Genomic DNA, 21,759 nt, shown 5'->3' with positions numbered 1-21,759 from the left:
AGATAAAGCAAAGCAGTGCGACACAAACAACAACACAGAGTTACACATGGTGTAAACAAGCGTACAGTCAATAACACATAGAAAAAAAGAAAGTCTATATACAGTGGGTGCAAATTGCGTGAGGAGGTAAGGCAATAAATAGGCCATAGTAGCGAAGTAATTACAATTTAGCAAATTAACACTGGAGTGATAAACGAGCAAATAGTGATGTGAAAGTAGAAATACTGGTGTGCAAAAGAGCAGAAAAGTAAATAAAAACAATATGGGGATGAGGTAGGTAGATTGGATGGGCTATTTACAGATGGGCTATATACAGCTGCAGTGATCGGTTAGCGGCTCAGATAGCTGATGTTTAAAGTTAGTGAGGTAAATATAAGTCTCATAAGCAGGATATCAAAGGGAAGGGCAGCTCCTAATGACAGGCTTGGGCACGTCTGGGCACAGCAATTAACACAGGCGATCCAGCTAATTAGCAACCAGGACAATGTCAGAGCAAGGCATGGCATCAAGAGCCAAGATGGGTGGAACATGTGGTATCACCATGAAGAAGCAGATTAACACTGTCTGCGTCTGTAGAACCAGGGTGGTGCAAGAGGTGAAGTTCACAGACCTCCTGTATATGGTGTTAAATAAGCTAGCAGTATTCCACTATGCATCTTATTTCATTGGTTCCCTATATGCTTTAAGTATAGTTGCAATGGTGATCACAGATCTGTCCCTGCTGGTGAACTACTGCAGGAAAACAATCATCAATCAATTGGCCCTGTAGAGATGTCTGGTATACCCCCAACGTACAGCCACCAGACCCTCCCGTCCCTTGCCTTCCTCCCATGCTCAGACCCCAGTGTCACTCATTGTAATGGCAACCTACCTCTGGAATTTCAGCCAAGAGAGAGAAAGAGAGCGAGAGTGGGAGGAAGAGAGAGAGAGAGGGGGGGGGACCCGACATATGGGCCTCAGATCACAGAGACTGCTATCAGGAGAGTCAAAAAGAGCGAGAGAGAGAGAGAGAGAGAGAGAGAGAGAAGTCTACGTACTAGAGGGGAGTGTGTGGTAGGAAAACGTATTAACTAAGAAAGGCTTGGTGAGGATTGAGACTGGTTCCTGTGACCCCTATGTGAGTGCATTGAATAGGAGCAAGCCCTTGGGAGGAGCAGAACACAACAAAGCCAGAAACACAGTGAGTGAGAGCTTCTGTGAGAAACAGAGAGAGAGAGAGAGAGAGAGAGAGAGAGAGAGAGAGAGAGAGAGAGAGAGAGAGAGAGAGAAAGAGAACGTGAGCTGTACCCAGTCAGAGACATGCATCCCCTCAGCTGGATCTGTGTACTTCTCTTCCTGTTCTTCGCTTCCTCTGGGAGTGCCGACGTCAACAGGTTAGTGAGCAATCAATCAAGACTGCTGTAGGAAATTATCCTCAAAGACATACTGTATAACGTAATGGTTATACAATGTACTGTAGTTCATGCTTTTGTTATTGTATCCATTCACTTCGAAGCCTGCAGCAGGTGTAAAGCTCAGTGTTTATTGGTAGGATTAATTCTAGATAGTAAAGGATTCAGTCTGGACATTCCATTGCAGTGTCAAGGGAACAGCACTGCAAAAGCAATTGTTGCATCCCTAGCTAATTCTCCTAACAGCTACTAGCTAATACTCTGGCCAGACACAGCTGAGTGTTGTACGTGTTGTAAATGCATTATAGGTGTTTACTTTTACAGTAAAAGCAGTCGGCTCATACTGAATCCTCATCACCAGTAGCCCTGCTCATAAGACATGTGACACACACACGTTAGTCATTTAGCAAACACTATCCAGAGAGACTCAGTTTAGCTCATGACAATCACAGACATGTCATTGTTTAATTCCTACTATTTCATCCTACTAAAATGTTATGTTTCAATATGTACATGGGAAAAAGGGGTTGTTTTGTTGCCATGCAAGTACTGTCAGGCTGTCTGTGCCTTGGCCAGGGACTCTGTGAGGTATGGAGGCTGTGTCAGCTAAATGTGGCTCCTGATATGGTAACTGTTAATCACTGAAGGACAGCTGTCACACTTAGCGGCCCCTGGCCCTCTCCTCCTGTGGGCTGTTCTGATTGATTTCGAACAGGTCTCAGATTTCTCCAGACCCCTTGGAGCCAGGGCTGCTTTTAGGAAGCCATGCAAACATCTGGAACATTTGAGTTTGGCACTGCGCTAGAGGTTAGAAGTCAGAGGCTAGAGGGCTCACCAGATAATGTGTAGCAACTATAAGGTATAGATTTGATTCAGATCAAAAAGGTTTCCCCAGCCAGATCTGCTTTTCAAAAGCTAAAGTTCTTCTGTGATCCTTGAGGGTGCATTTTAAGCTATGAAAAGGGAGGTAGCAGATTGACATCTCATCCTAATCTAATTTACAGTTTAAAAACACAGGTGCAATGCAATCATATGGAGATTATTTCCAAAGTGTTGACTTGTTGACAGTCAGTGGGGTCATGAAATTGGAGGAAATAGGTTCCTGCTTGAGGTATTCATGTAACACTGTAAGGACTCCAAGGAGTAACTGATGAAGTAGAAGTATAGAGAGTCACATGCAATTTACCTCCCTTTCTCCCAGTAGGAGGGAGCCTCCCTTTTCTCCCAAAATGCAGGAGCCAGGGGGAATTTGCCATAGTGTAATTAACTAGGATGTCTGCAGGTCTGCGTTTGGGAAGTCTAAATGAGACTATGGATGTTGAAGTCGATTGTCACCAAAAAGCACATGGGAAATGTTTAGGGATATAATTATCTCCACTATTTGCAGAATATTTACTGCAACTTTTATACATTCATTTGGGCATTTGTTTTCTTCTGCGATCACATATAAAATAATGATCAACAACGTATTATGATAAAATTTTACCCACCAATTGTATTATTCCTAATCAAGAAGCTGTAGTCAATCAACCTAACATTCAACTGTCCATCAAGGAATGGAGAGCAGTTCATGCAGAGATTTAACAGGGTAGATAGAGTTGTGTGTCACCTGTCCTTTAACTGTACAGGCACCGCAGACAAGTCCCCACCGGTGGCCAACCAGGAGTATGTGGCTATGGCAGGAGACTGGCGTGTTGCTATGGCTGGAGAAAGAACAGCAAGGGACAGTGTGAAGGTAAGTATTTCAACAAAACAACTTGTGTTTACATTTGGTTAAGATGTACTGTATGTGTTTACGTTTGGTTGAGATGTATTGTATGTGGTTACGTTTGGTTGAGATGTACTGTATGGGGTTACGTTTGGTTGAGATGTACTGTATGTGGTTACGTTTGGTTGAGATGTACTGTATGTGGTTATGTTTGGTTGAGATGTACTGTATGTGGTTACATTTGGTTGAGATGTACTGTATAAGTGGTTATGTTTGGTTGAGATGTACTGTATAAGTGGTTATGTTTGGTTGAGATGTACTGTATGTGGTTACATTTGGTTGAGATGTACTGTATGTGGTTACATTTGGTTGAGATGTACTGTATAAGTGGTTATGTTTGGTTGAGATGTACTGTATGTGGTTATGTTTGGTTGAGATGTACTGTATGTGGTTACGTTTGGTTGAGATGTACTGTATAAGTGGTTATGTTTGGTTGAGATGTACTGTATGTGGTTATGTTTGGTTGAGATGTACTGTATAAGTGGTTATGTTTGGTTAAGATGTACTGTATGTGGTTATGTTTGGTTGAGATGTACTGTATGTGGTTACGTTTGGTTGAGATGTACTGTATGTGGTTATGTTTGGTTGAGATGTACTGTATGTGGTTACGTTTGGTTGAGATGTACTGTATGTGGTTATGTTTGGTTGAGATGTACTGTATAAGTGGTTATGTTTGGTTGAGATGTACTGTATGTGGTTACGTTTGGTTGAGATGTACTGTATGTGGTTACGTTTGGTTGAGATGTACTGTATGTGGTTATGTTTGGTTGAGATGTACTGTATGTGGTTACATTTGGTTGAGATGTACTGTATGTGACCTTGTCATGTTTTTTGTTGTTGTTAATGATTGGAATTGAAAATATCACATACTGTAAATAGATACAGTATTCAATGAATGAAAAACTAAAGTTTGAGAATTCAAATTGTTTTCCACAATATAATGGGTTTTCACTTTTGTTTTTCTTTGCGGCGGAGTATTTTCCTGCAGCAGAAGAAATGTGGACTAAATTACCTCAGGGATAGTAAAACTGGCATATAGACTATGTTGTGTCGGGTAACCAGTTTAACCCCTTTTATTGTTCCCGCTGCTGCCTCTATTTCTCTCCTTTAAATACTGTATCAGCTCAGTGTGAACATGGTTGCAAGCACGGAGAGTGTGCTGGCCCCAACAAATGCAAGTGTTACCCAGGATACACCGGAAAGATGTGCAATCAAGGTCAGTAGGGGGTGACTACGGTCAACGCAATGTGAGTCAAAGTGGTCTCTCGATGGAGTGCAACATGAAGCTCAGATTTGTAGCCTGTCTCTGTCGTTTTCCCTCTCTATTTCACAAGCCCCTGATAGATCACTTGATGCCTCAATATTTAGATATCAAAACGATTCATTTTCTGCCAATGTAGAATAGTTGATCTTGAGAAACCCAAACTGTATATAATATGTTACCCCTGGAACTACGTAAGGTATGATGTCTGTGGGACAATATTCAAGTATTATCTTTCAGGGAAACCATCATAGACTTATAGAAGCCCCCCGGTGCATCACTTCTGATGTCAAGATGATATCTATAGCCATACATACATGTCCCTGAAGTACATGACGGAGGAAGACTGTCTCTCTGTCCAGACCTGAATGAGTGTGGCCTGAAGCCCCGCCCCTGTGAGCATCGCTGTATGAACACCCATGGCAGCTACATGTGTTACTGCCTCAACGGATACACCCTGATGCCTGATGGCTCCTGTACCAGTAAGTGGAAATTGTAACCCTGACTGTACCTGCTAGGGGAAACTGTAACCCTGACTGTACCTGCTAGAGGAAACTATAACCCTGACTGTACCTGCTAGTGGAAACTGTAACCCTAACTGTACCTGCTAGAGGGAACTGTAACCCTGACTGTACCTGCTAGAGGAAACTGTAACCCTGACTGTACCTGCTAGAGGGAACTGTAACCCTGACTGTACCTGCTAGGGGAAACTGTAACCCTGACTGTACCTGCTAGGGGAAACTGTAACCCTGACTGTACCTGCTAGAGGAAACTGTAACCCTGACTGTACCTGCTAGTGGAAACTGTAACCCTGCCTGTACCTGCTAGAGGAAACTGTAACCCTGACTGTACCTGCTAGGGGAAACTGTAACCTTGACTGTACCTGCTAGAGGAAACTATAACCTTGACTGTACCTGCTAGAGGAAACTATAACCCTGACTGTACCTGCTAGAGGAAACTGTAACCCTGCCTGTACCTGCTAGAGGAAACTGTAACCCTGACTGTACCTGCTAGAGGAAACTGTAACCCTGACTGTACCTGCTAGAGGAAACTGTAACCCTGACTGTACCTGCTAGTGGAAACTGTAACCCTGACTGTACCTGCTAGAGGAAACTGTAACCCTGACTGTACCTGCTAGAGGAAACTGTAACCCTGACTGTACCTGCTAGTGGAAACTGTAACCCTGACTGTACCTGCTAGTGGAAACTATAACCCTGACTGTACCTGCTAGAGGAAACTGTAACCCTGACTGTACCTGCTAGAGGGAACTGTAACCCTGACTGTACCTGCTAGAGGAAACTATAACCCTGACTGTACCTGCTAGAGGAAACTATAACCCTGACTGTACCTGCTAGAGGGAACTGTAACCCTGACTGTACCTGCTAGAGGAAACTATAACCCTGACTGTACCTGCTAGAGGAAACTGTAACCCTGACTGTACCTGCTAGAGGAAACTGTGACCCTGACTGTACCTGCTAGTGGAAACTGTAACACTGACTGCACCTGCTAGTGGAAACTGTAACCCTGACTGTACCTGCTAGAGGAAACTGTAACCCTGCCTGTACCTGCTAGAGGAAACTGTAACCCTGACTGTACCTGCTAGAGGAAACTGTAACCCTGACTGTACCTGCTAGTTGAAACTGTAACCCTGCCTGTACCTGCTAGAGGAAACTGTAACCCTAACTGTACCAGCTAGAGGAAACTGTAAACCTAACTGTACCTGCTAGAGGAAACTGTGAACCCTGACTGTACCTGCTAGAGGAAACTGTAACCCTGCCTGTACCTGCTAGAGGAAACTGTAACCCTGACTGTACCTGCTAGAGGAAACTGTAACCCTGCCTGTACCTGCTAGAGGGAACTGTAACCCTGACTGTACCTGCTAGAGGAAACTATAACCCTGACTGTACCTGCTAGTGGAAACTGTAACCCTGACTGCACCTGCTAGTGGAAACTGTAACCCTGACTGTACCTGCTAGAGGAAACTGTAACCCTAACTGTACCTGCTAGAGGAAACTGTAACCCTAACTGTACCAGCTAGGGGAAACTGTAACCCTGACTGCACCTGCTAGGGGATAATGTAACCCTGACTGTACCTGCTAGTGGAAACTGTAACCCTGTCTGTACCTGCTAGAGGGAACTGTAACCCTGACTGTACCTGCTAGTGGAAACTGTAACCCTAACTGTACCTGCTAGAGGGAACTGTAACCCTGACTGTACCTGCTAGAGGAAACTGTAACCCTGACTGTACCTGCTAGAGGGAACTGTAACCCTGACTGTACCTGCTAGGGGAAACTGTAACCCTGACTGTACCTGCTAGGGGAAACTGTAACCCTGACTGTACCTGCTAGAGGAAACTGTAACCCTGACTGTACCTGCTAGTGGAAACTGTAACCCTGCCTGTACCTGCTAGAGGAAACTGTAACCCTGACTGTACCTGCTAGGGGAAACTGTAACCTTGACTGTACCTGCTAGAGGAAACTATAACCTTGACTGTACCTGCTAGAGGAAACTATAACCCTGACTGTACCTGCTAGAGGAAACTGTAACCCTGCCTGTACCTGCTAGAGGAAACTGTAACCCTGACTGTACCTGCTAGAGGAAACTGTAACCCTGACTGTACCTGCTAGAGGAAACTGTAACCCTGACTGTACCTGCTAGTGGAAACTGTAACCCTGACTGTACCTGCTAGAGGAAACTGTAACCCTGACTGTACCTGCTAGAGGAAACTATAACCCTGACTGTACCTGCTAGTGGAAACTGTAACCCTGACTGTACCTGCTAGTGGAAACTATAACCCTGACTGTACCTGCTAGAGGAAACTGTAACCCTGACTGTACCTGCTAGAGGGAACTGTAACCCTGACTGTACCTGCTAGAGGAAACTATAACCCTGACTGTACCTGCTAGAGGAAACTATAACCCTGACTGTACCTGCTAGAGGGAACTGTAACCCTGACTGTACCTGCTAGAGGAAACTATAACCCTGACTGTACCTGCTAGAGGAAACTGTAACCCTGACTGTACCTGCTAGAGGAAACTGTGACCCTGACTGTACCTGCTAGTGGAAACTGTAACACTGACTGCACCTGCTAGTGGAAACTGTAACCCTGACTGTACCTGCTAGAGGAAACTGTAACCCTGCCTGTACCTGCTAGAGGAAACTGTAACCCTGACTGTACCTGCTAGAGGAAACTGTAACCCTGACTGTACCTGCTAGTTGAAACTGTAACCCTGCCTGTACCTGCTAGAGGAAACTGTAACCCTAACTGTACCAGCTAGAGGAAACTGTAAACCTAACTGTACCTGCTAGAGGAAACTGTGAACCCTGACTGTACCTGCTAGAGGAAACTGTAACCCTGCCTGTACCTGCTAGAGGAAACTGTAACCCTGACTGTACCTGCTAGAGGAAACTGTAACCCTGCCTGTACCTGCTAGAGGGAACTGTAACCCTGACTGTACCTGCTAGAGGAAACTATAACCCTGACTGTACCTGCTAGTGGAAACTGTAACCCTGACTGCACCTGCTAGTGGAAACTGTAACCCTGACTGTACCTGCTAGAGGAAACTGTAACCCTAACTGTACCTGCTAGAGGAAACTGTAACCCTAACTGTACCAGCTAGGGGAAACTGTAACCCTGACTGCACCTGCTAGGGGATAATGTAACCCTGACTGTACCTGCTAGTGGAAACTGTAACCCTGTCTGTACCTGCTAGAGGGAACTGTAACCCTGACTGTACCTGCTAGAGGAAACTGTGACCCTGACTGTACCTGCTAGTGGAAACTGTAACCCTGACTGTACCTGCTAGTGGAAACTGTAACCCTGACTGTACCTGCTAGAGGAAACTGTAACCCTGACTGTACCTGCTAGAGGAAACTGTAACCCTGACTGTACCTGCTAGAGGAAACTGTAACCCTGACTGTACCTGCTGCTATTCACTCTGAGATATCACTGTTAGTTCTAAATGTACTACACAGAACCTTTAGTGTTTAAGAAGTTCACTTTCCTGTGTTTGTTTGTTTGTTTGTTTGTTTGTTTGTGTGTGTGTGTGTGTGTGTGTGTGTGTGTGTGTGTGTGTGTGTAGACTCCAGGACGTGCTCCCTGGCACACTGTCAATATGGCTGTGAGGATGTACAGGGGGAGATCCGTTGTCTCTGCCCGTCTGCGGGGCTGCAGCTCGGGCCAGACCAGAGGACCTGTGTGGGTGAGTACCACTACCTTGGACCACCGACCCTGACACCATATCACTTCATGAGGAGTTCATACTGGTTCTTACTGGATCTCTCCACCTCATAGATCAGTAAGTGCTGCACACAATAGAAGGTGTGGACTTCTTGGAGATTTGTAAAGCTCTGAAAAGACTCCATTCTGCGGTTTCACATTCCTGCTCTGTCTCAAGGCTTCTCGTATAAGAACTTAATCAACTGTAGCAGCCTGAAGGTTAAAATAGGGTAGTGATGTGGGTTAAAACGGGCTAGTGATGTAGGTTAAAATGGGGTAGTGATGTGGGTTAAAACGGGCTAGTGATGTAGGTTAAAATAGGGTAGTGATGTGGGTTAAAACGGGCTAGTGATGTAGGTTAAAATAGGGTAGTGATGTGGGTTAAAACGGGCTAGTGATGTAGGTTAAAATGGGGTAGTGATGTGGGTTAAAATGGGGTAGTGATGTGGGTTAAAATGGGGTAGTGTTTCTTCCCGCAAAACTGTTTGATTTGAGTGGTAGGAGCCAGTCTTCACACACACTTCCATTTTGGTGCTAAACTTAAGTGTCAGTAAGGAATGGTTTACATTGATCCAAATATTAACCCTTCACTACAATGGAGAATAAATAAGTGACGTCATTCATTTCATGTTCAGCCTGTTTCTTCCCTTCCTTTGCCTTTAGATATTGATGAATGTGTACCAGGGAAGAACCTGTGCCCATACAACAGGCAGTGCGTCAACACGTTTGGCAGCTACTACTGCAAGTGTCAGAATGGCTACGACCTGAAGTATGTCAATGGCAAATATGACTGTGTAGGTAAGGTATACAATCATTTCATTATTACAACACATTTTGGTATTAATAATTCTGTGAGGAGATCAGCTAATCAAATCATCTAATTTCATTTTCAGACAATGACGAGTGTGCCGCTAACACACACAAGTGCAGCCACCATGCAGTCTGTCTGAACACTCAGGGATCCTATAAGTGCAAGTGCAAGCAAGGCTTCCGTGGCAGTGGTTTTGAATGCTCTGGTGAGACCTGAAAAGATTTACTATTCATCAATCATCAAAACATGCTGAGAGTGAAATCTATTTCACTGAAATGTTGATGTGCAAGGGGGCCAGAATCGGACAGTGTTTATTTTCCAGACTGCATACACTATATTCAGCTCTTATATGTAGGCCGTCAATGTAAATAAGAATTTGTTCTTAACCTACTTGACTAGTTAAATAAAGGTTAAAATAAATCCCTCTTAGTGATTTTACAATTGCATATTTCATCTGTGCTCTTAACAGCATCAGCAAACAGGAGCACTACCAAAGCCAGTTTCCCATTTGCAGAGAACCTCTGCACTCTACAGATGTTACTTAGGGAGAGGCCCTGATTCAAATCACACCTGTGTAAATATCTGAACCCAGCCATCTGAAGGACAGAGGAAAGGAGAGGCATGTCTGTCTGTCTGTCTGTCTGTCTGTCTGTCTGTCTGTCTGTCTGTCTGTCTGTCTGTCTGTCTGTCTGTCTGTCTGTCTGTCTGTCTGTCTGTCTGTCTGTCTGTCTGTCTGTCTGTCTGTCTGTCTGTCTGTCTGTCTGCCTGCCAGCCAGCCAGCCAACAGGGGAGCCACAGTGCACTCTCTGAACCAGGCAGTAGATGATGTTGCCTAGGTAACATGATAGGTGCAACAAGGCCTCAGGGCTTTGTGTAAACGAATATGCCTTTATGTTTTTTGTAGTCAACCCCTTTTATCAAAGCTCGTGGGACCAGGGAGACAAAGGCAGTGCAGATGATAATTTCCTAAATGGTGAGATGTGTATGGAATGCAACAAGGTTTTCCACTTCATCTGTTCGCCGCCTACCATTTTGCTTTGTGAAACCCCCTCCCCTCCCCCTCCAAGGTTCAAGGCTAGGTTCTGTCCCCACCACACACAGCTTGTTCTGCCATGTAGAACTCAGCATGAAACCATTTCAGACTTTAAAAGTATGTACATAGAGCAGTAAATCAGATACAGTATACAGTACATTCGGAAAGTATTCAGATCCCTTGACTTTTTCCACATTTTGTTACGTTACAGCCTTATTCTAAAATTATGACATTGTTTTTGTTCCTCATCAATCTACACTCAATACCTCATAATGACAAGGCAAAAACAGGTTTTACAGTTTTTTGCAAATGTATAACAAATTCAAACTGAAATATCACATTTACATAAGTATTCAGACCCTTTACTCAGTACTTTGTTGAAGCACCTTTGGCAGCGATTACAGCCTTGAGTCTTCTTGGGTATGACGCTACAAGCTTGGCACACCTGTATTTGGGGAGTTTCTTCCATTCTTCTCTGCAGATCCTCTCAACCTCTGTCAGGTTGGATGGCGAGTGTCGCTGCACAGCTATTTTCAGGTCTCTCCAGAGATGTTTGATCAGGTTCAAGTCCGGGCTCTGGCTGGGCAACTCAAGGACATTAAAAGACTTGTCCTGAAGCCACTCCTGCGTTGCCTTGGCTGTGTGCTTAGGTTTGTTGTCCTGTTGGAAGGTGAGCTCTCTGGAGCAGGTTTTTATTAACAATCTCTCTGTACTTTGCTCCGTTCCTGACTAGTCTCCCAGTCCGTGCCACTGAAAAACATCCCCACAGCATGATGCTGCCACCACAATGCTTCACCATAGGGATGGTGTCAGGTTTCCTCCACACGTGACGCCTGGCATTCAGGCCAAATAGTTCAATCTTGGTTTCATCAGACCAGAGAATCTTGTTTCTCATGGTCTAAGAGTCTTTAGGTGCCTTTTGGCAAACTCCAAGCGGGCCTTTTACTGAGGAGCGGCTTCCGTCTGGCATCTCTACCATAAAGGCCTGATTGGTGGAGTGCTGCAGAGATGGTTGTCCTTCTGGAAGGTTCTCCCATCTCTACAGAGGAACTCTGGAGCTCTGTCAGAGTGACCATTGGGTTCTTGGTCACCTCCCTGACAAAGGCCCTTCTCCCCCGATGGCTCAGTTTGGCCGGGCAGCCAGCTCTAAGACGAGTATTGGTGGTTCCAAACTTCTTCCATTTAAGAATGATGGAGGCCACTGTGTTCATGTCCAATCAATTTACTTTACCACAGGTGGAGTCCAATGAAGTTGTAGAAACATCTCAAGGATGATCAATGGAAAAAGGATGTACCTGAGCTCAATTGAGTCTCATAGCAAAATGTCTGAATACTTATGTAAATAACGTATTTGAGTTTTTTTTTTATACATTAGCAAAAATTTCTAAAAACCTGTTTTTGCTTTGTCATTATGGGGTATTGTGTGTCGATTGATGTGGAAAAAGTCAAGGGGTCTGAATACTTTCCGAATGCACTGTATATGGCTGAGTCTGGCTGTCATGCTTCCCATGCATGGAGTATGATATTCCTGTTTGTCGTCCTACCCTCTATGCTCATCTGTCTATGAAAACATGTTTACACATAAGCAAATGCATGTATTTCAATGAACAAGGTAAGTTATTAAGAACAAATTACAGTAATATACTGTCTGACATACAGTGAGGGAAAAAAGTATTTGATCCCCTGCTGATTTTGTACGTTTGCCCACTGACAAAGAAATGATCAGTCTATAATTTTAATGGTAGGTTTATTTGAACAGTGAGAGACAGAATAACCACAAAAAAATCCAGAAAAACGCATGTAAAAAATTTTATAAATTGATTTGCATTTTAATGAGGGAAATAAGTATTTGACCCCTCTGCAAAACATGACTTCGTACTTGGTGGCAAAACCCTTGTTGGCAATCACAGAGGTCAGACATTTCTTGTAGTTGGCCACCAGGTTTGCACACATCTCAGGAGGGATTTTGTCCCACTCCTCTTTGCAGATCTTCTCCAAGTCATTAAGGTTTCGAGGCTGACGTTTGGCAACTCGAACCTTCAGCTCCCTCCACAGATTTTCTATGGGATTAAGGTCTGGAGACTGGCTAGGCCACTCCAGGACCTTAATGTGCTTCTTCTTGAGCCACTCCTTTGTTGCCTTGGCCATGTGTTTTGGGTCATTGTCATGCTGGAATACCCATCCACGACCCATTTTCAATGCCCTGGCTGAGGGAAGGAGGTTCTCACCCAAGATTTGACAGTACATGACCCTGTCCATCGTCTCTTTGATGCGGTGAAGTTGTCCTGTCCCCTTAGCAGAAAAACACCCCCAAAGCATAATGTTTCCACCTCCATGTTTGACGGTGGGGATGGTGTTCTTGGGGTCATAGGCAGCATTCCTCCTCCTCCAAACACAGCGAGTTGAGTTGATGCCAAAGATCTCCATTTTGGTCTCATCTGACCACAACACTTTCATCCAGTTGTCCTCTGAATCATTCAGATGTTCACTGGCAAACTTCAGATGGGCATGTATATGTGCTTTCTTGAGTAGGGGGACCTTGCGGGCGCTGCAGGATTTCAGTCCTTCACGGCGTAGTGTGTTACCAATTGTTTTCTTGGTGACTATGGTCCCAGCTACCTTGAGATCATTGACAAGATCCTCCCGTGTAGTTCTGGGCTGATTCCTCACCATTCTCATGATCATTGCAACTCCACGAGGTGAGATCTTGCATGGAGTCCCAGGCCGAGGGAGATTGACAGTTCTTTTGTGTTTCTTCCATTTGCGAATAATCGCACCAACTGTTGTCACCTTCTCACCAAGCTGCTTGGCGATGGTCTTGTAGCCCATTCCAGCCTTGTGTAGGTCTACAATCTTGTCCCTGACATCCTTGGAGAGCTCTTTGGTCTTGGCCATGGTGGAGAGTTTGGAATCTGATTGATTGATTGCTTCTGTGGACAGGTGTCTTTTTTACAGGTAACAAGCTGCGGTTAGGAGCACTCCCTTTAATAGTGTGCTACTAATCTCTGCCCGTTACCTGTATAAAAGACACCTGGGAGCCAGAAATCTTTCTGATTGAGAGGGGGTCAAATACTTATTTCCCTCATTAAAATGCAAATCAATTTATAATATTTTTGACATGCGTTTTTCTAGATTTTTTGTTGTTGTTATTCTGTCTCTCACTGTTCAAATAAACCTACCATTAAAATTATAGACTGATCATTTCTTTGTCAGTGGGCAAACGTACAAAATCAGCAGGGGATCAAATACTTTTTTCCCTCACTGTATGTTTTGTCACTTGTCTTTATATCCTATGTCGTCTTTAAAGTCTTTAATGTCTTTATTATTCATAATGTCTTTATAATCTATAATGTCTTTATGATCTATAATAGTTTCATAATCTATAATGGCTTTATATTCTAAAATGGCTTTATAATCTGTAATGTCTTTAAAATCTATAATGTCTTTATAATCCATAATGTCTTTATAATCCATAATGGTTTTATAATCCATAATGACTTTATAATCTAGAATGGCTTTATAATCTAGAATGGCGGTGTAACCCCAGCATGTACACCTAAACTCTTGTATAATTTCATCAGATTCCACCTCTGTAGTTCCAGATGTGTGATGTGGTTCTTCTTCCTGCAGCTATCCCAGAGTCCCCAGTGAGCCTGCCAGGGAAGCTGGACAAAGAGCAGATCAAGAATGTCATCCCCGAGCCCCAGGTGACCGTCCCCCCTCAGATCCGCTTGCAGCCCTTCGACTATGACGGGGAGACCTATATGGGTGGATCAGAGGAGGTGGGCCAGGTGGGCTTTACTGATGTAGGGGAGGAGGAAGAAGAGGAAGATGAGGAGGAGACAGATGTGGACAACAAGCTTAATTCAAGAGGAGATGTTTTCAGTAAGCCTTATTTCCATCTAACTCTTTCCCACTAATCCACCTATTTATTGCCATCGTGGGTGGTCCCAAATCTGATTATTCCAACACCGATCCCATGGAAGTTCGTACACCATTACTGCTGTGGTAATGTGCAGCGCTCGTAGTTATTCAGAAATAAAATCCCCCAGTTGCTTCAAGAATTTGCGATACATACTGTTCTCTACACCCTGTTAAATATAGGATGGTTACACATATTCAATGCCCCCAAATGACACTATACAGGACGACTTCAAACACATAACCAGGCAAAGTTCGGAGATGGATGGTGACAGGGTTAGTGCGATGACATTGCTAAGGTAGTCAAATATTTAGAAGGAAACAACTTACAAACCTTATCATGTTGTGAAATGACAGATGACAATGTTGTCATTAGCTAGCAAAGTTTGTCAAAAATAGTTTGCAATGCTAACGTTAACTAGCTAAAATTCAGTGGCTTCCCCTCAATCTTAGCTAGCTAACTAACGTTATACTGCATATAAAGTCAATCTGGTGGCATTAAAATTATGACAAAAAGTTTTTCTGCTATTTATTTGCCTCCTTTTTAATGCCATTGTATTTCCAAGGCACTGTAATGCAGTTTTGATTAAATCTTCATGAGCACTCACTGAAGATGCGTTGAGTAGAATGCTCAGTTGGGCATCAGTCCAAAACGAATGTTCAAAACAATATTGTGACAAAACATGCAACCCATGAATACAACCAGCGGGTTATACAGTTCATCAAGCAGATAGGAAGATAGTTCTCTCTGGCAAGAACAAAGGCGGGGGCTCTGCTTTATGACCAATAATAAGTGGTGTGACGAGGAACACAGACAGGAACTTGTGAGTTTCTGCTCTTCCGACTTGAAATACTTGGTAGTTTATTGCAGCCAGTTTTACCTTCCAAGAGAGTTCTCAGGGATTATCGCCATGGCTGTGTACATCCCACCGACAGCAAAAATACTCTCAAAGATCTTCATTGGATCCAGAACAAACTGGAAACTGAGTACCTGGAGGCAGCATTCATTTTCAAATTTGAGAACCGTGCTCCTGCATTACTATTAACATATTGACTGTTTTGATCATGTGGACTGGAATATATTCCGGGTCGCCTCTGGGGATAACATCAATGAATAAACTGACACAGTCACTGGATTCATCTAAAAAAGCATGATGTAATACCGATGGTGTCTTTCAAAAACGATCCAAATCAAAAACCCACGGATTGAAGGCAGCCTTGTCAGGAAACTGAAGGAGAGAGATGCTGCTTCTAAACACGCCAAGGTGACCGGGGACAATTGTATGGTTAAACGGTACAAATAATAGCTACGCAGATCGATCAAGATGGTGAGGCACGAGTATAGGGACAAAGTGGAGGAGCAATTCAGAGGGTCGGACACGAAGCGTATGTAGCAGGGGCTTCTAACTATCACAGTCACATCGAGGACACCAACACTGCCCTACCGGACAAGCAAAACACCTTTTTTCTCACACTTCGAGCAAAATGACTCTGATCCGCCGAGGAAAGAACCACACAAGGCTGCCGGCCCAGATGATATCCCTAGCCGCACCCTCAGAACATGTGCAGACCAGCTAGCTTTTGTGTTCAGACATTTTCTAGCTCATTTTCTAGGTCATTATTCCAAACCTGCTTCAAGATGTCCATTATCATCCCTGTGCCCAAGAAAGGGAAAGTAACTGAACTGAATGACTACTGACCAACACTTCCGTCATCATGAAGTGCTTCGTGAGGCTAGTCAAAGATCCACAGACCACGCAATCGCCATTGCACTGCCCATTGACTTCACCCACCTGGACAAGAGGAATGCATATGTAAGGATGCTGTTCATAGACTACAGCTCTGCCTTCAATACCATAGTGCCCTCTAAGCTCACCACAAAGCTCATAGCCCTGGGACTGAACTCCTCCCTATGCAACTTTGTCCTGGACTTCCTGACGTGCTGCCCCCAGATGGTGAAGGTAGGCAACATTACCTCCTCCATGCTGATCTTCAACACGGGTGCCCCACAAGGGTGCTTCCTCAGTCCCCTCCTGTATACCCACGACTACGTGGCCTCACACAGTTCCAACTTCATCATAGAGTTTGCTGATGACACGACAGCCTGATTACCAACAACGACAAGACGGCCTACAGGGAAGAGGTAGTGACTCTGACGGTGTGGTGCCAGGTACAGAGCCTGCAAAAGTATTTATCCCCTTTGGCATTTTTTCAATTTTGTTGCATTACAATCTGTAATTTAAATGGATTTTTATCTGGATTTCATGTAATGGACATACACAAAATAGTCCAAGTTGGTGAAGTGAAATAAAAAAAAAATGACTTGTTTCAAAAAAATATATTTTAAAAAGAAAAAACGGAAAAGTGGTGCGTGCATATGTATTCACCCCTTTGCTATGAAGCCCCTAAATAAGATCTGGTGCAACCAATTACTATCAGAAGTCACATAATTAGTTAAATAAAGTCCACCTGTGTGCAATCTAAGTGTCACATGTTCTCAGTATATATACACTTGTTCTGAAAGGCCCCAGAGTCTGCAACACCACTAAGCAAGGGGCACCACCAAGCAAGCGGCACCATGAAGACCAAGGAGCGCTCCAAACAGGTCAGGGACAAAGTTGTGGAGAAGTACAGATCAGGGTTGGGTTATAAAAAAATATCTGAAACTTTGAACATCTCACAGAGCACTATTAAATCCATTATTAAAAAATTGAAAGAATATGGCACCACAACAAACCTGCCAAGAGAGGGTCGCCCACCAAATCTCACAGACCAGGCAAGTAGGGCATTAATCAGAGAGGCAACAAAGAGACCAACGATAACCCTGAAGGAGCTGCAAAGATTCACAGCAGAGATTGGAGTATCTGTCCATAAGACCACTTTAAGCCGTACACTCCATGGAGCTGGGCTTTACGGAAGAGTGGCCAGAAAAAAGCCATTCTCCCTGTTTCCATCATTCAGACACGGGCAGTAAAGGAGCATCATGGCTAAAACTAACAGACTGGTCAATAGCTTCTATCCCCAGACCATCAGGCTGGTTTGGTTAGCTGGACTAATCGCCTGGATTGAATCCCTTACTTCTGATGCTTTTAAGACATCAAAGCTGTAGCATGGTGTCAGCCTGTCAGGCAGCATTATCTTGAGGAGTACCATACCACAATAAAAAGTCAGTTTTAAGCCCTGGACCTGTGTGTCATGATTCAGCCTGTTGCTTCATGTTCCATGCACTGAGTAGGTCTATGGCTCAAAATGAAAGACTCATTATCAGTAAGCCGAGAACGCCTCTGTTTCACATATTAGAATCACATGCTGTAAATACATCAAATCTTGTTAAGGTATAAATAGATAATGTGGTTAGAGGACGAGCCATCAACACATTAGAAGAGTTCTTACTGTGTCACCTCCTGTTCTAAATAAGATGTAGCAAGAGGAAGTTGAACTAAGATACAGTTTAATGCTGCATGTAGTTCAATACGCTCTATGCATTTTGGGTGATGTAATCAAACAGATCTGGTTCTAGTGTTTGAAACAGTATTCTGTTTCGCCCCTGTCATTTGCCATTGACTTTTTAAAGGGAGACTAAAGACAGGAAAAACTGCTGTTGAAACGTAAGTGCTGACTACCAGTGTGACAATCCCACACAACCAGGCCTGGGAAAGAGGCGAACACACTGAGGCCATCAGTCAAACTGTCACACATGACCACTTCTCTAACCTTCTCCCTCTCTGGCCCTGCGCTGAAACTGAAGGTTGAAAAGCAAACATGAAGACCATGCCTAGAGATGATTATAATTAGGCATCCAAGAAGACAGCTTAGATATGAGTATAATCGGGCAAGCATGTATAAAAGCAATAAAATAAGCCTCTCATGCCAAATCAGTCATTTTGTTTAGAAATAAGAAGACGCTTAGCTGTTGGTATAAAACACACGTAGACATAAAGGAGTCTCTACAGTCTAACGTTTTGGCCCTGACAGAAACATGGATCACCCCAGAGAACTTCAGCTGCTCTTTCTTAATCTGACTACGTTTTCTCTCATAGTCCAAGAACATCTGGTCGTCGCTATGTTGGCACAGGTCTACTTATTTCTCCTAAATGGAGATTTGGGCTAAAATAGCTAGAATTATTGGCTCTGCATCTTACGATCCAAACCAGGGCAAAGGATCACTCGGGCGATGGTATACCTCTCAGTGAGACAGTAACAAGGATGCCGCTCGCCACTACTGTTGATCTCTTTATGGAAACAAGTCTGACGGTAGCCTGAGCTTCTGTCAGGACGACTCAGAAGGCAAGAGGAGACAGGCCCTGAGACATCCATCAGCTCCAGGGAGGAATTTTACTCCGCCGCCATGTGAGTGCCTCAGGATACACACAGCTCTCCCTGTGCTTGCAGAGACTTGTATTAGCATCCCTCAGAACAGCTGTTCAGCAAACAGAGTCCTTTAAAGAGAGAGTCTGTCATCAGCACCTCAAACACCAGCCCTCTCTGGCTGGTCAGGGTTCAATTAACACAATTGCATACATCTGGTTGTCTAGGGCAACTCGTTGAAGGGGGAAGTTTGTTGGGAGAGCTTTAAGATGCTTCAGTTTTAATATCCTACGGTTAAAATGCATCATTTTGACAGATGAATGGCAGCAGGGCAGGTTTCCACTTGCAGGTAAAAAGCCCCTTATTGGCTTTTGTTTTATGAGGGGAAATCTCTCAACTGCATAATCATCTGGAAGATTTTCAGGAATCACATATCTTCAGAAGAATGCTTGTAACTAAAATAGAGCTATATCTTTAAGTAAATTAAATTATCTGCTTAGACAATGTTTTACATAAACAATAATCAAGGCTGTTGATATCCTGTTTGAATGTCATGTCTTGATTTTTTTGGTGTGCTTATTGCAAAAGTTAAGTACATTATTTTGACATTTTATGTACCTTATCTTAAAAGAGTTATCTCTCTCCCAAATCAGTTCCAGAGGACTTTGAGTCAGTATTTGGTCCTGCAACGGATGTCAAAGAGATTGAAATAGCTCCAGGACAGGAAGGTAATCCTTGCTTTACTTGTTAACATAATGTGTGTAACCATACCTTCATAATCCCTGTGAATTGTTGACATCTGACTGTGCCTTCCAGAGTTCTTCATGGACTGCAACTTCGATCAGGGCGTGTGTGAGTGGGTGCAAGACAAGGACGATAGCTTTGACTGGAGCGTGTCCTACCATGAAAATGGTACAAATTATACAATTAATTGGGCATAAATAGTATTTACCTTCTATATTTGCCATGTAGATGCATACAGTTTCATACAATGACCAATAAGGTAAATCCTTTATTGTTCACATGATCGTCTGAATCTACCTTCCAGGAGTTGCTCTTTGCTGTGCTTAATCTATGTATTCCCAAATAGCTGTTAGTCATACGTTAATGACTATCAGTGATCAGCCTGTGTCCACTCCCTGGTCCCTATTCCCCAGGTATGGAGTACTACATGGCTATGAGTGGTCTTCTGGGAGAGAAGCAGGACCAGGCCAGGCTAAAGCTGCTCCTCAGTGAGCGGGCCCAGCAGGGAGGCTTCTGCCTCACCTTCAACTACCGCGTGATGGGCAGCCAGGTGGGCACGCTGCGGGTGCTGCTGAACAACAGCACTGAACTTGTGTGGGAGCGGAGCCGCAGCCGGGGTCAGGATTGGCAGACAGAACTGCTCACTGTGGCCTGGAAGAACCAGGCGCCAGAATCTGTGAGTCACCATTCCATTCCAAACACCTAGAATGATAAAGGACTCATAGAATGGTGCCGGTGTATGTTCTGTGAATACCGGATTTACCAGCTCAATGTCGTTCATTTAATCACCACACTTGCCAATATGGCCACTGTCGAAGGGAACAAAATACAACACACAAGTCCCAATATCCTAAACATCTAATCAACATCTTTGCTGTCATTCTGCAGATCATCTTTGAAGCTGAACGTGGGAATGGAGTTGGGGGAGAGATTGGGCTGGACAACGTGGTGCTGACCTCAGGCTACTGTCAAGAGGAAGACACAGCCATCTTTTAAACTGTGAACTCTGAACCTAGCATCAGTCTCTCCCTTTAGTCTACTCTTTCGGAGAGCAGACACACATCTTCCTAATCCAAACTAAGGGTGTATTTTTTTTTGCTGTACTGTACAACAAGTATTAAGAAAAATGTGTATTTGCAAAATGTTTGGCAGTTCAGCCGTCCACATAGGAAAGTGTTGCTGAGGGTTTGAGCATCATTGGTATGTGCAGGGATTTCATCTGCAAGTTTACAAGCTTTTGAACTTTTCCTTTCATTTGAGCCACCAAGACAAAGAGTAGTGTCCACAAATAAATGATCCACTACATAAATACAGTTCAGTTTTTCAATAAGGTTTACAAATGTTTTTCAATATATTCAATTATTTTCACATAAATGGCAGGATACGGCAGGCTTATCTACAAAAAAAAGCATTATATTGTGTTGCTTTTTCTTTTTCTAAGTGAAATATTGCAGTTAGCTGCAATATATAAAAATAAGATAGATTAAGACTTGTAACATAAGACTTGTACATGAACCCTAAATATGAATATTAGATTCATCAAGAAGTCTTCCCTTGAAGCCTACATGTTTTATAATCATAGTACGTGTATGTAACAATGCATAACTGCTGTAAATTGCGCTTTTATATTGTATTACATTAAAAAAAACGTTTTTATAAGGGTTCTGTTCATATTTTTTTCTCATGGTCTTTACCCGTGGTCACTAGCTGCTGCTTGTCACTGAGTCTATGGGGCCCTGTATACTGAAACTGTCACAACCTCTCACACACCTTCAATCTTGACCTTGTCATAGCTGCTACAAAGTTGCTGTTCCCCCAATCTCTATTCTCATAGGAAGTCACACATGTTCACTTAAAAAGAAAAAGCAGTGGTGGGGTAGTGGAAAAGCCTTTTGAAGGGCATGTGTTACATGGACATTGCAAAAGAAGAATGCTATTTACTTGGCCAGGAGGACTCAAATAGACCACAACAGACAATGAAAAGATTAGCCCTACAGGCATGAAATCAACTACCAGACAATGTAAACTATGGGGCCTACAGTTCATGGAGGCAAAATGTTAAAAAGGAGCTCTTGTGCACTCACACAAAAAATTATCATAAACAATTTACCAGGGTAATGCTTTATCTTTAACTTTGTCTATCCTTTGGTCTCTGCTCAAAGATTCTACCAAAGGTATCTAGATTTGGTAGTCTCTCTGGTGTCTGGTCCTATCTACCGTGTGGTGTCTGGTCCTATCTACCGTGTGGTGTCTGGTCCTATCTACCGTGTGGTGTCTGGTCCTATCTACCGTGTGGTGTCTGG

At 43.6% G+C, this 21,759-nt stretch overlaps 1 protein-coding gene across 2 annotated transcripts; it reads left to right on the top strand.

Annotated features, from left to right (window-relative positions):
• Positions 1-936: 936 nt before the first annotated feature.
• On the top strand, positions 937-21,117 carry LOC106586814 (epidermal growth factor-like protein 6). Of its 2 annotated transcripts, none has more exons than XM_014174493.3 (12): positions 937-1,373; positions 3,020-3,126; positions 4,283-4,375; positions 4,783-4,902; positions 8,503-8,622; positions 9,303-9,437; positions 9,533-9,655; positions 14,114-14,368; positions 19,366-19,440; positions 19,529-19,624; positions 19,870-20,132; positions 20,345-21,117. In XM_014174493.3, exons 1-12 carry the CDS (start codon positions 1,300-1,302, stop codon positions 20,450-20,452), a joined length of 1,569 nt encoding a protein of 522 aa, XP_014029968.1. In that variant the 5' UTR covers positions 937-1,299; the 3' UTR covers positions 20,453-21,117. The 2 variants fall into 2 exon arrangements, with proteins under 2 accessions (XP_014029968.1, XP_045563639.1); XM_045707683.2 differs by having other exon boundaries at positions 940-1,180.
• The last annotated feature ends 642 nt before the right edge of the window (positions 21,118-21,759 follow it).

This window comes from Salmo salar, chromosome 25 (assembly GCF_965601325.2).
Source record: "Salmo salar chromosome 25, fSalSal1, whole genome shotgun sequence".
NCBI classification, from domain to species: domain Eukaryota; kingdom Metazoa; phylum Chordata; class Actinopteri; order Salmoniformes; family Salmonidae; genus Salmo; species Salmo salar.
Note: the sequence above shows the minus strand (reverse complement) of the source record. Positions and strands in the feature narration are given on the sequence as shown.

Bases quoted from the DNA above. Each gene is read 5' to 3' on its own strand.
- LOC106586814 (XM_014174493.3), top strand. From the start codon at position 1,300: ATGCATCCCCTCAGCTGGATCTGTGTACTTCTCTTCCTGTTCTTCGCT. The intron at 19,625-19,869 runs GTACAAATTATA...CCTATTCCCCAG, and splicing joins CGTGTCCTACCATGAAAATG to GTATGGAGTACTACATGGCT. The intron at 20,133-20,344 runs GTGAGTCACCAT...GTCATTCTGCAG, and splicing joins AGAACCAGGCGCCAGAATCT to ATCATCTTTGAAGCTGAACG.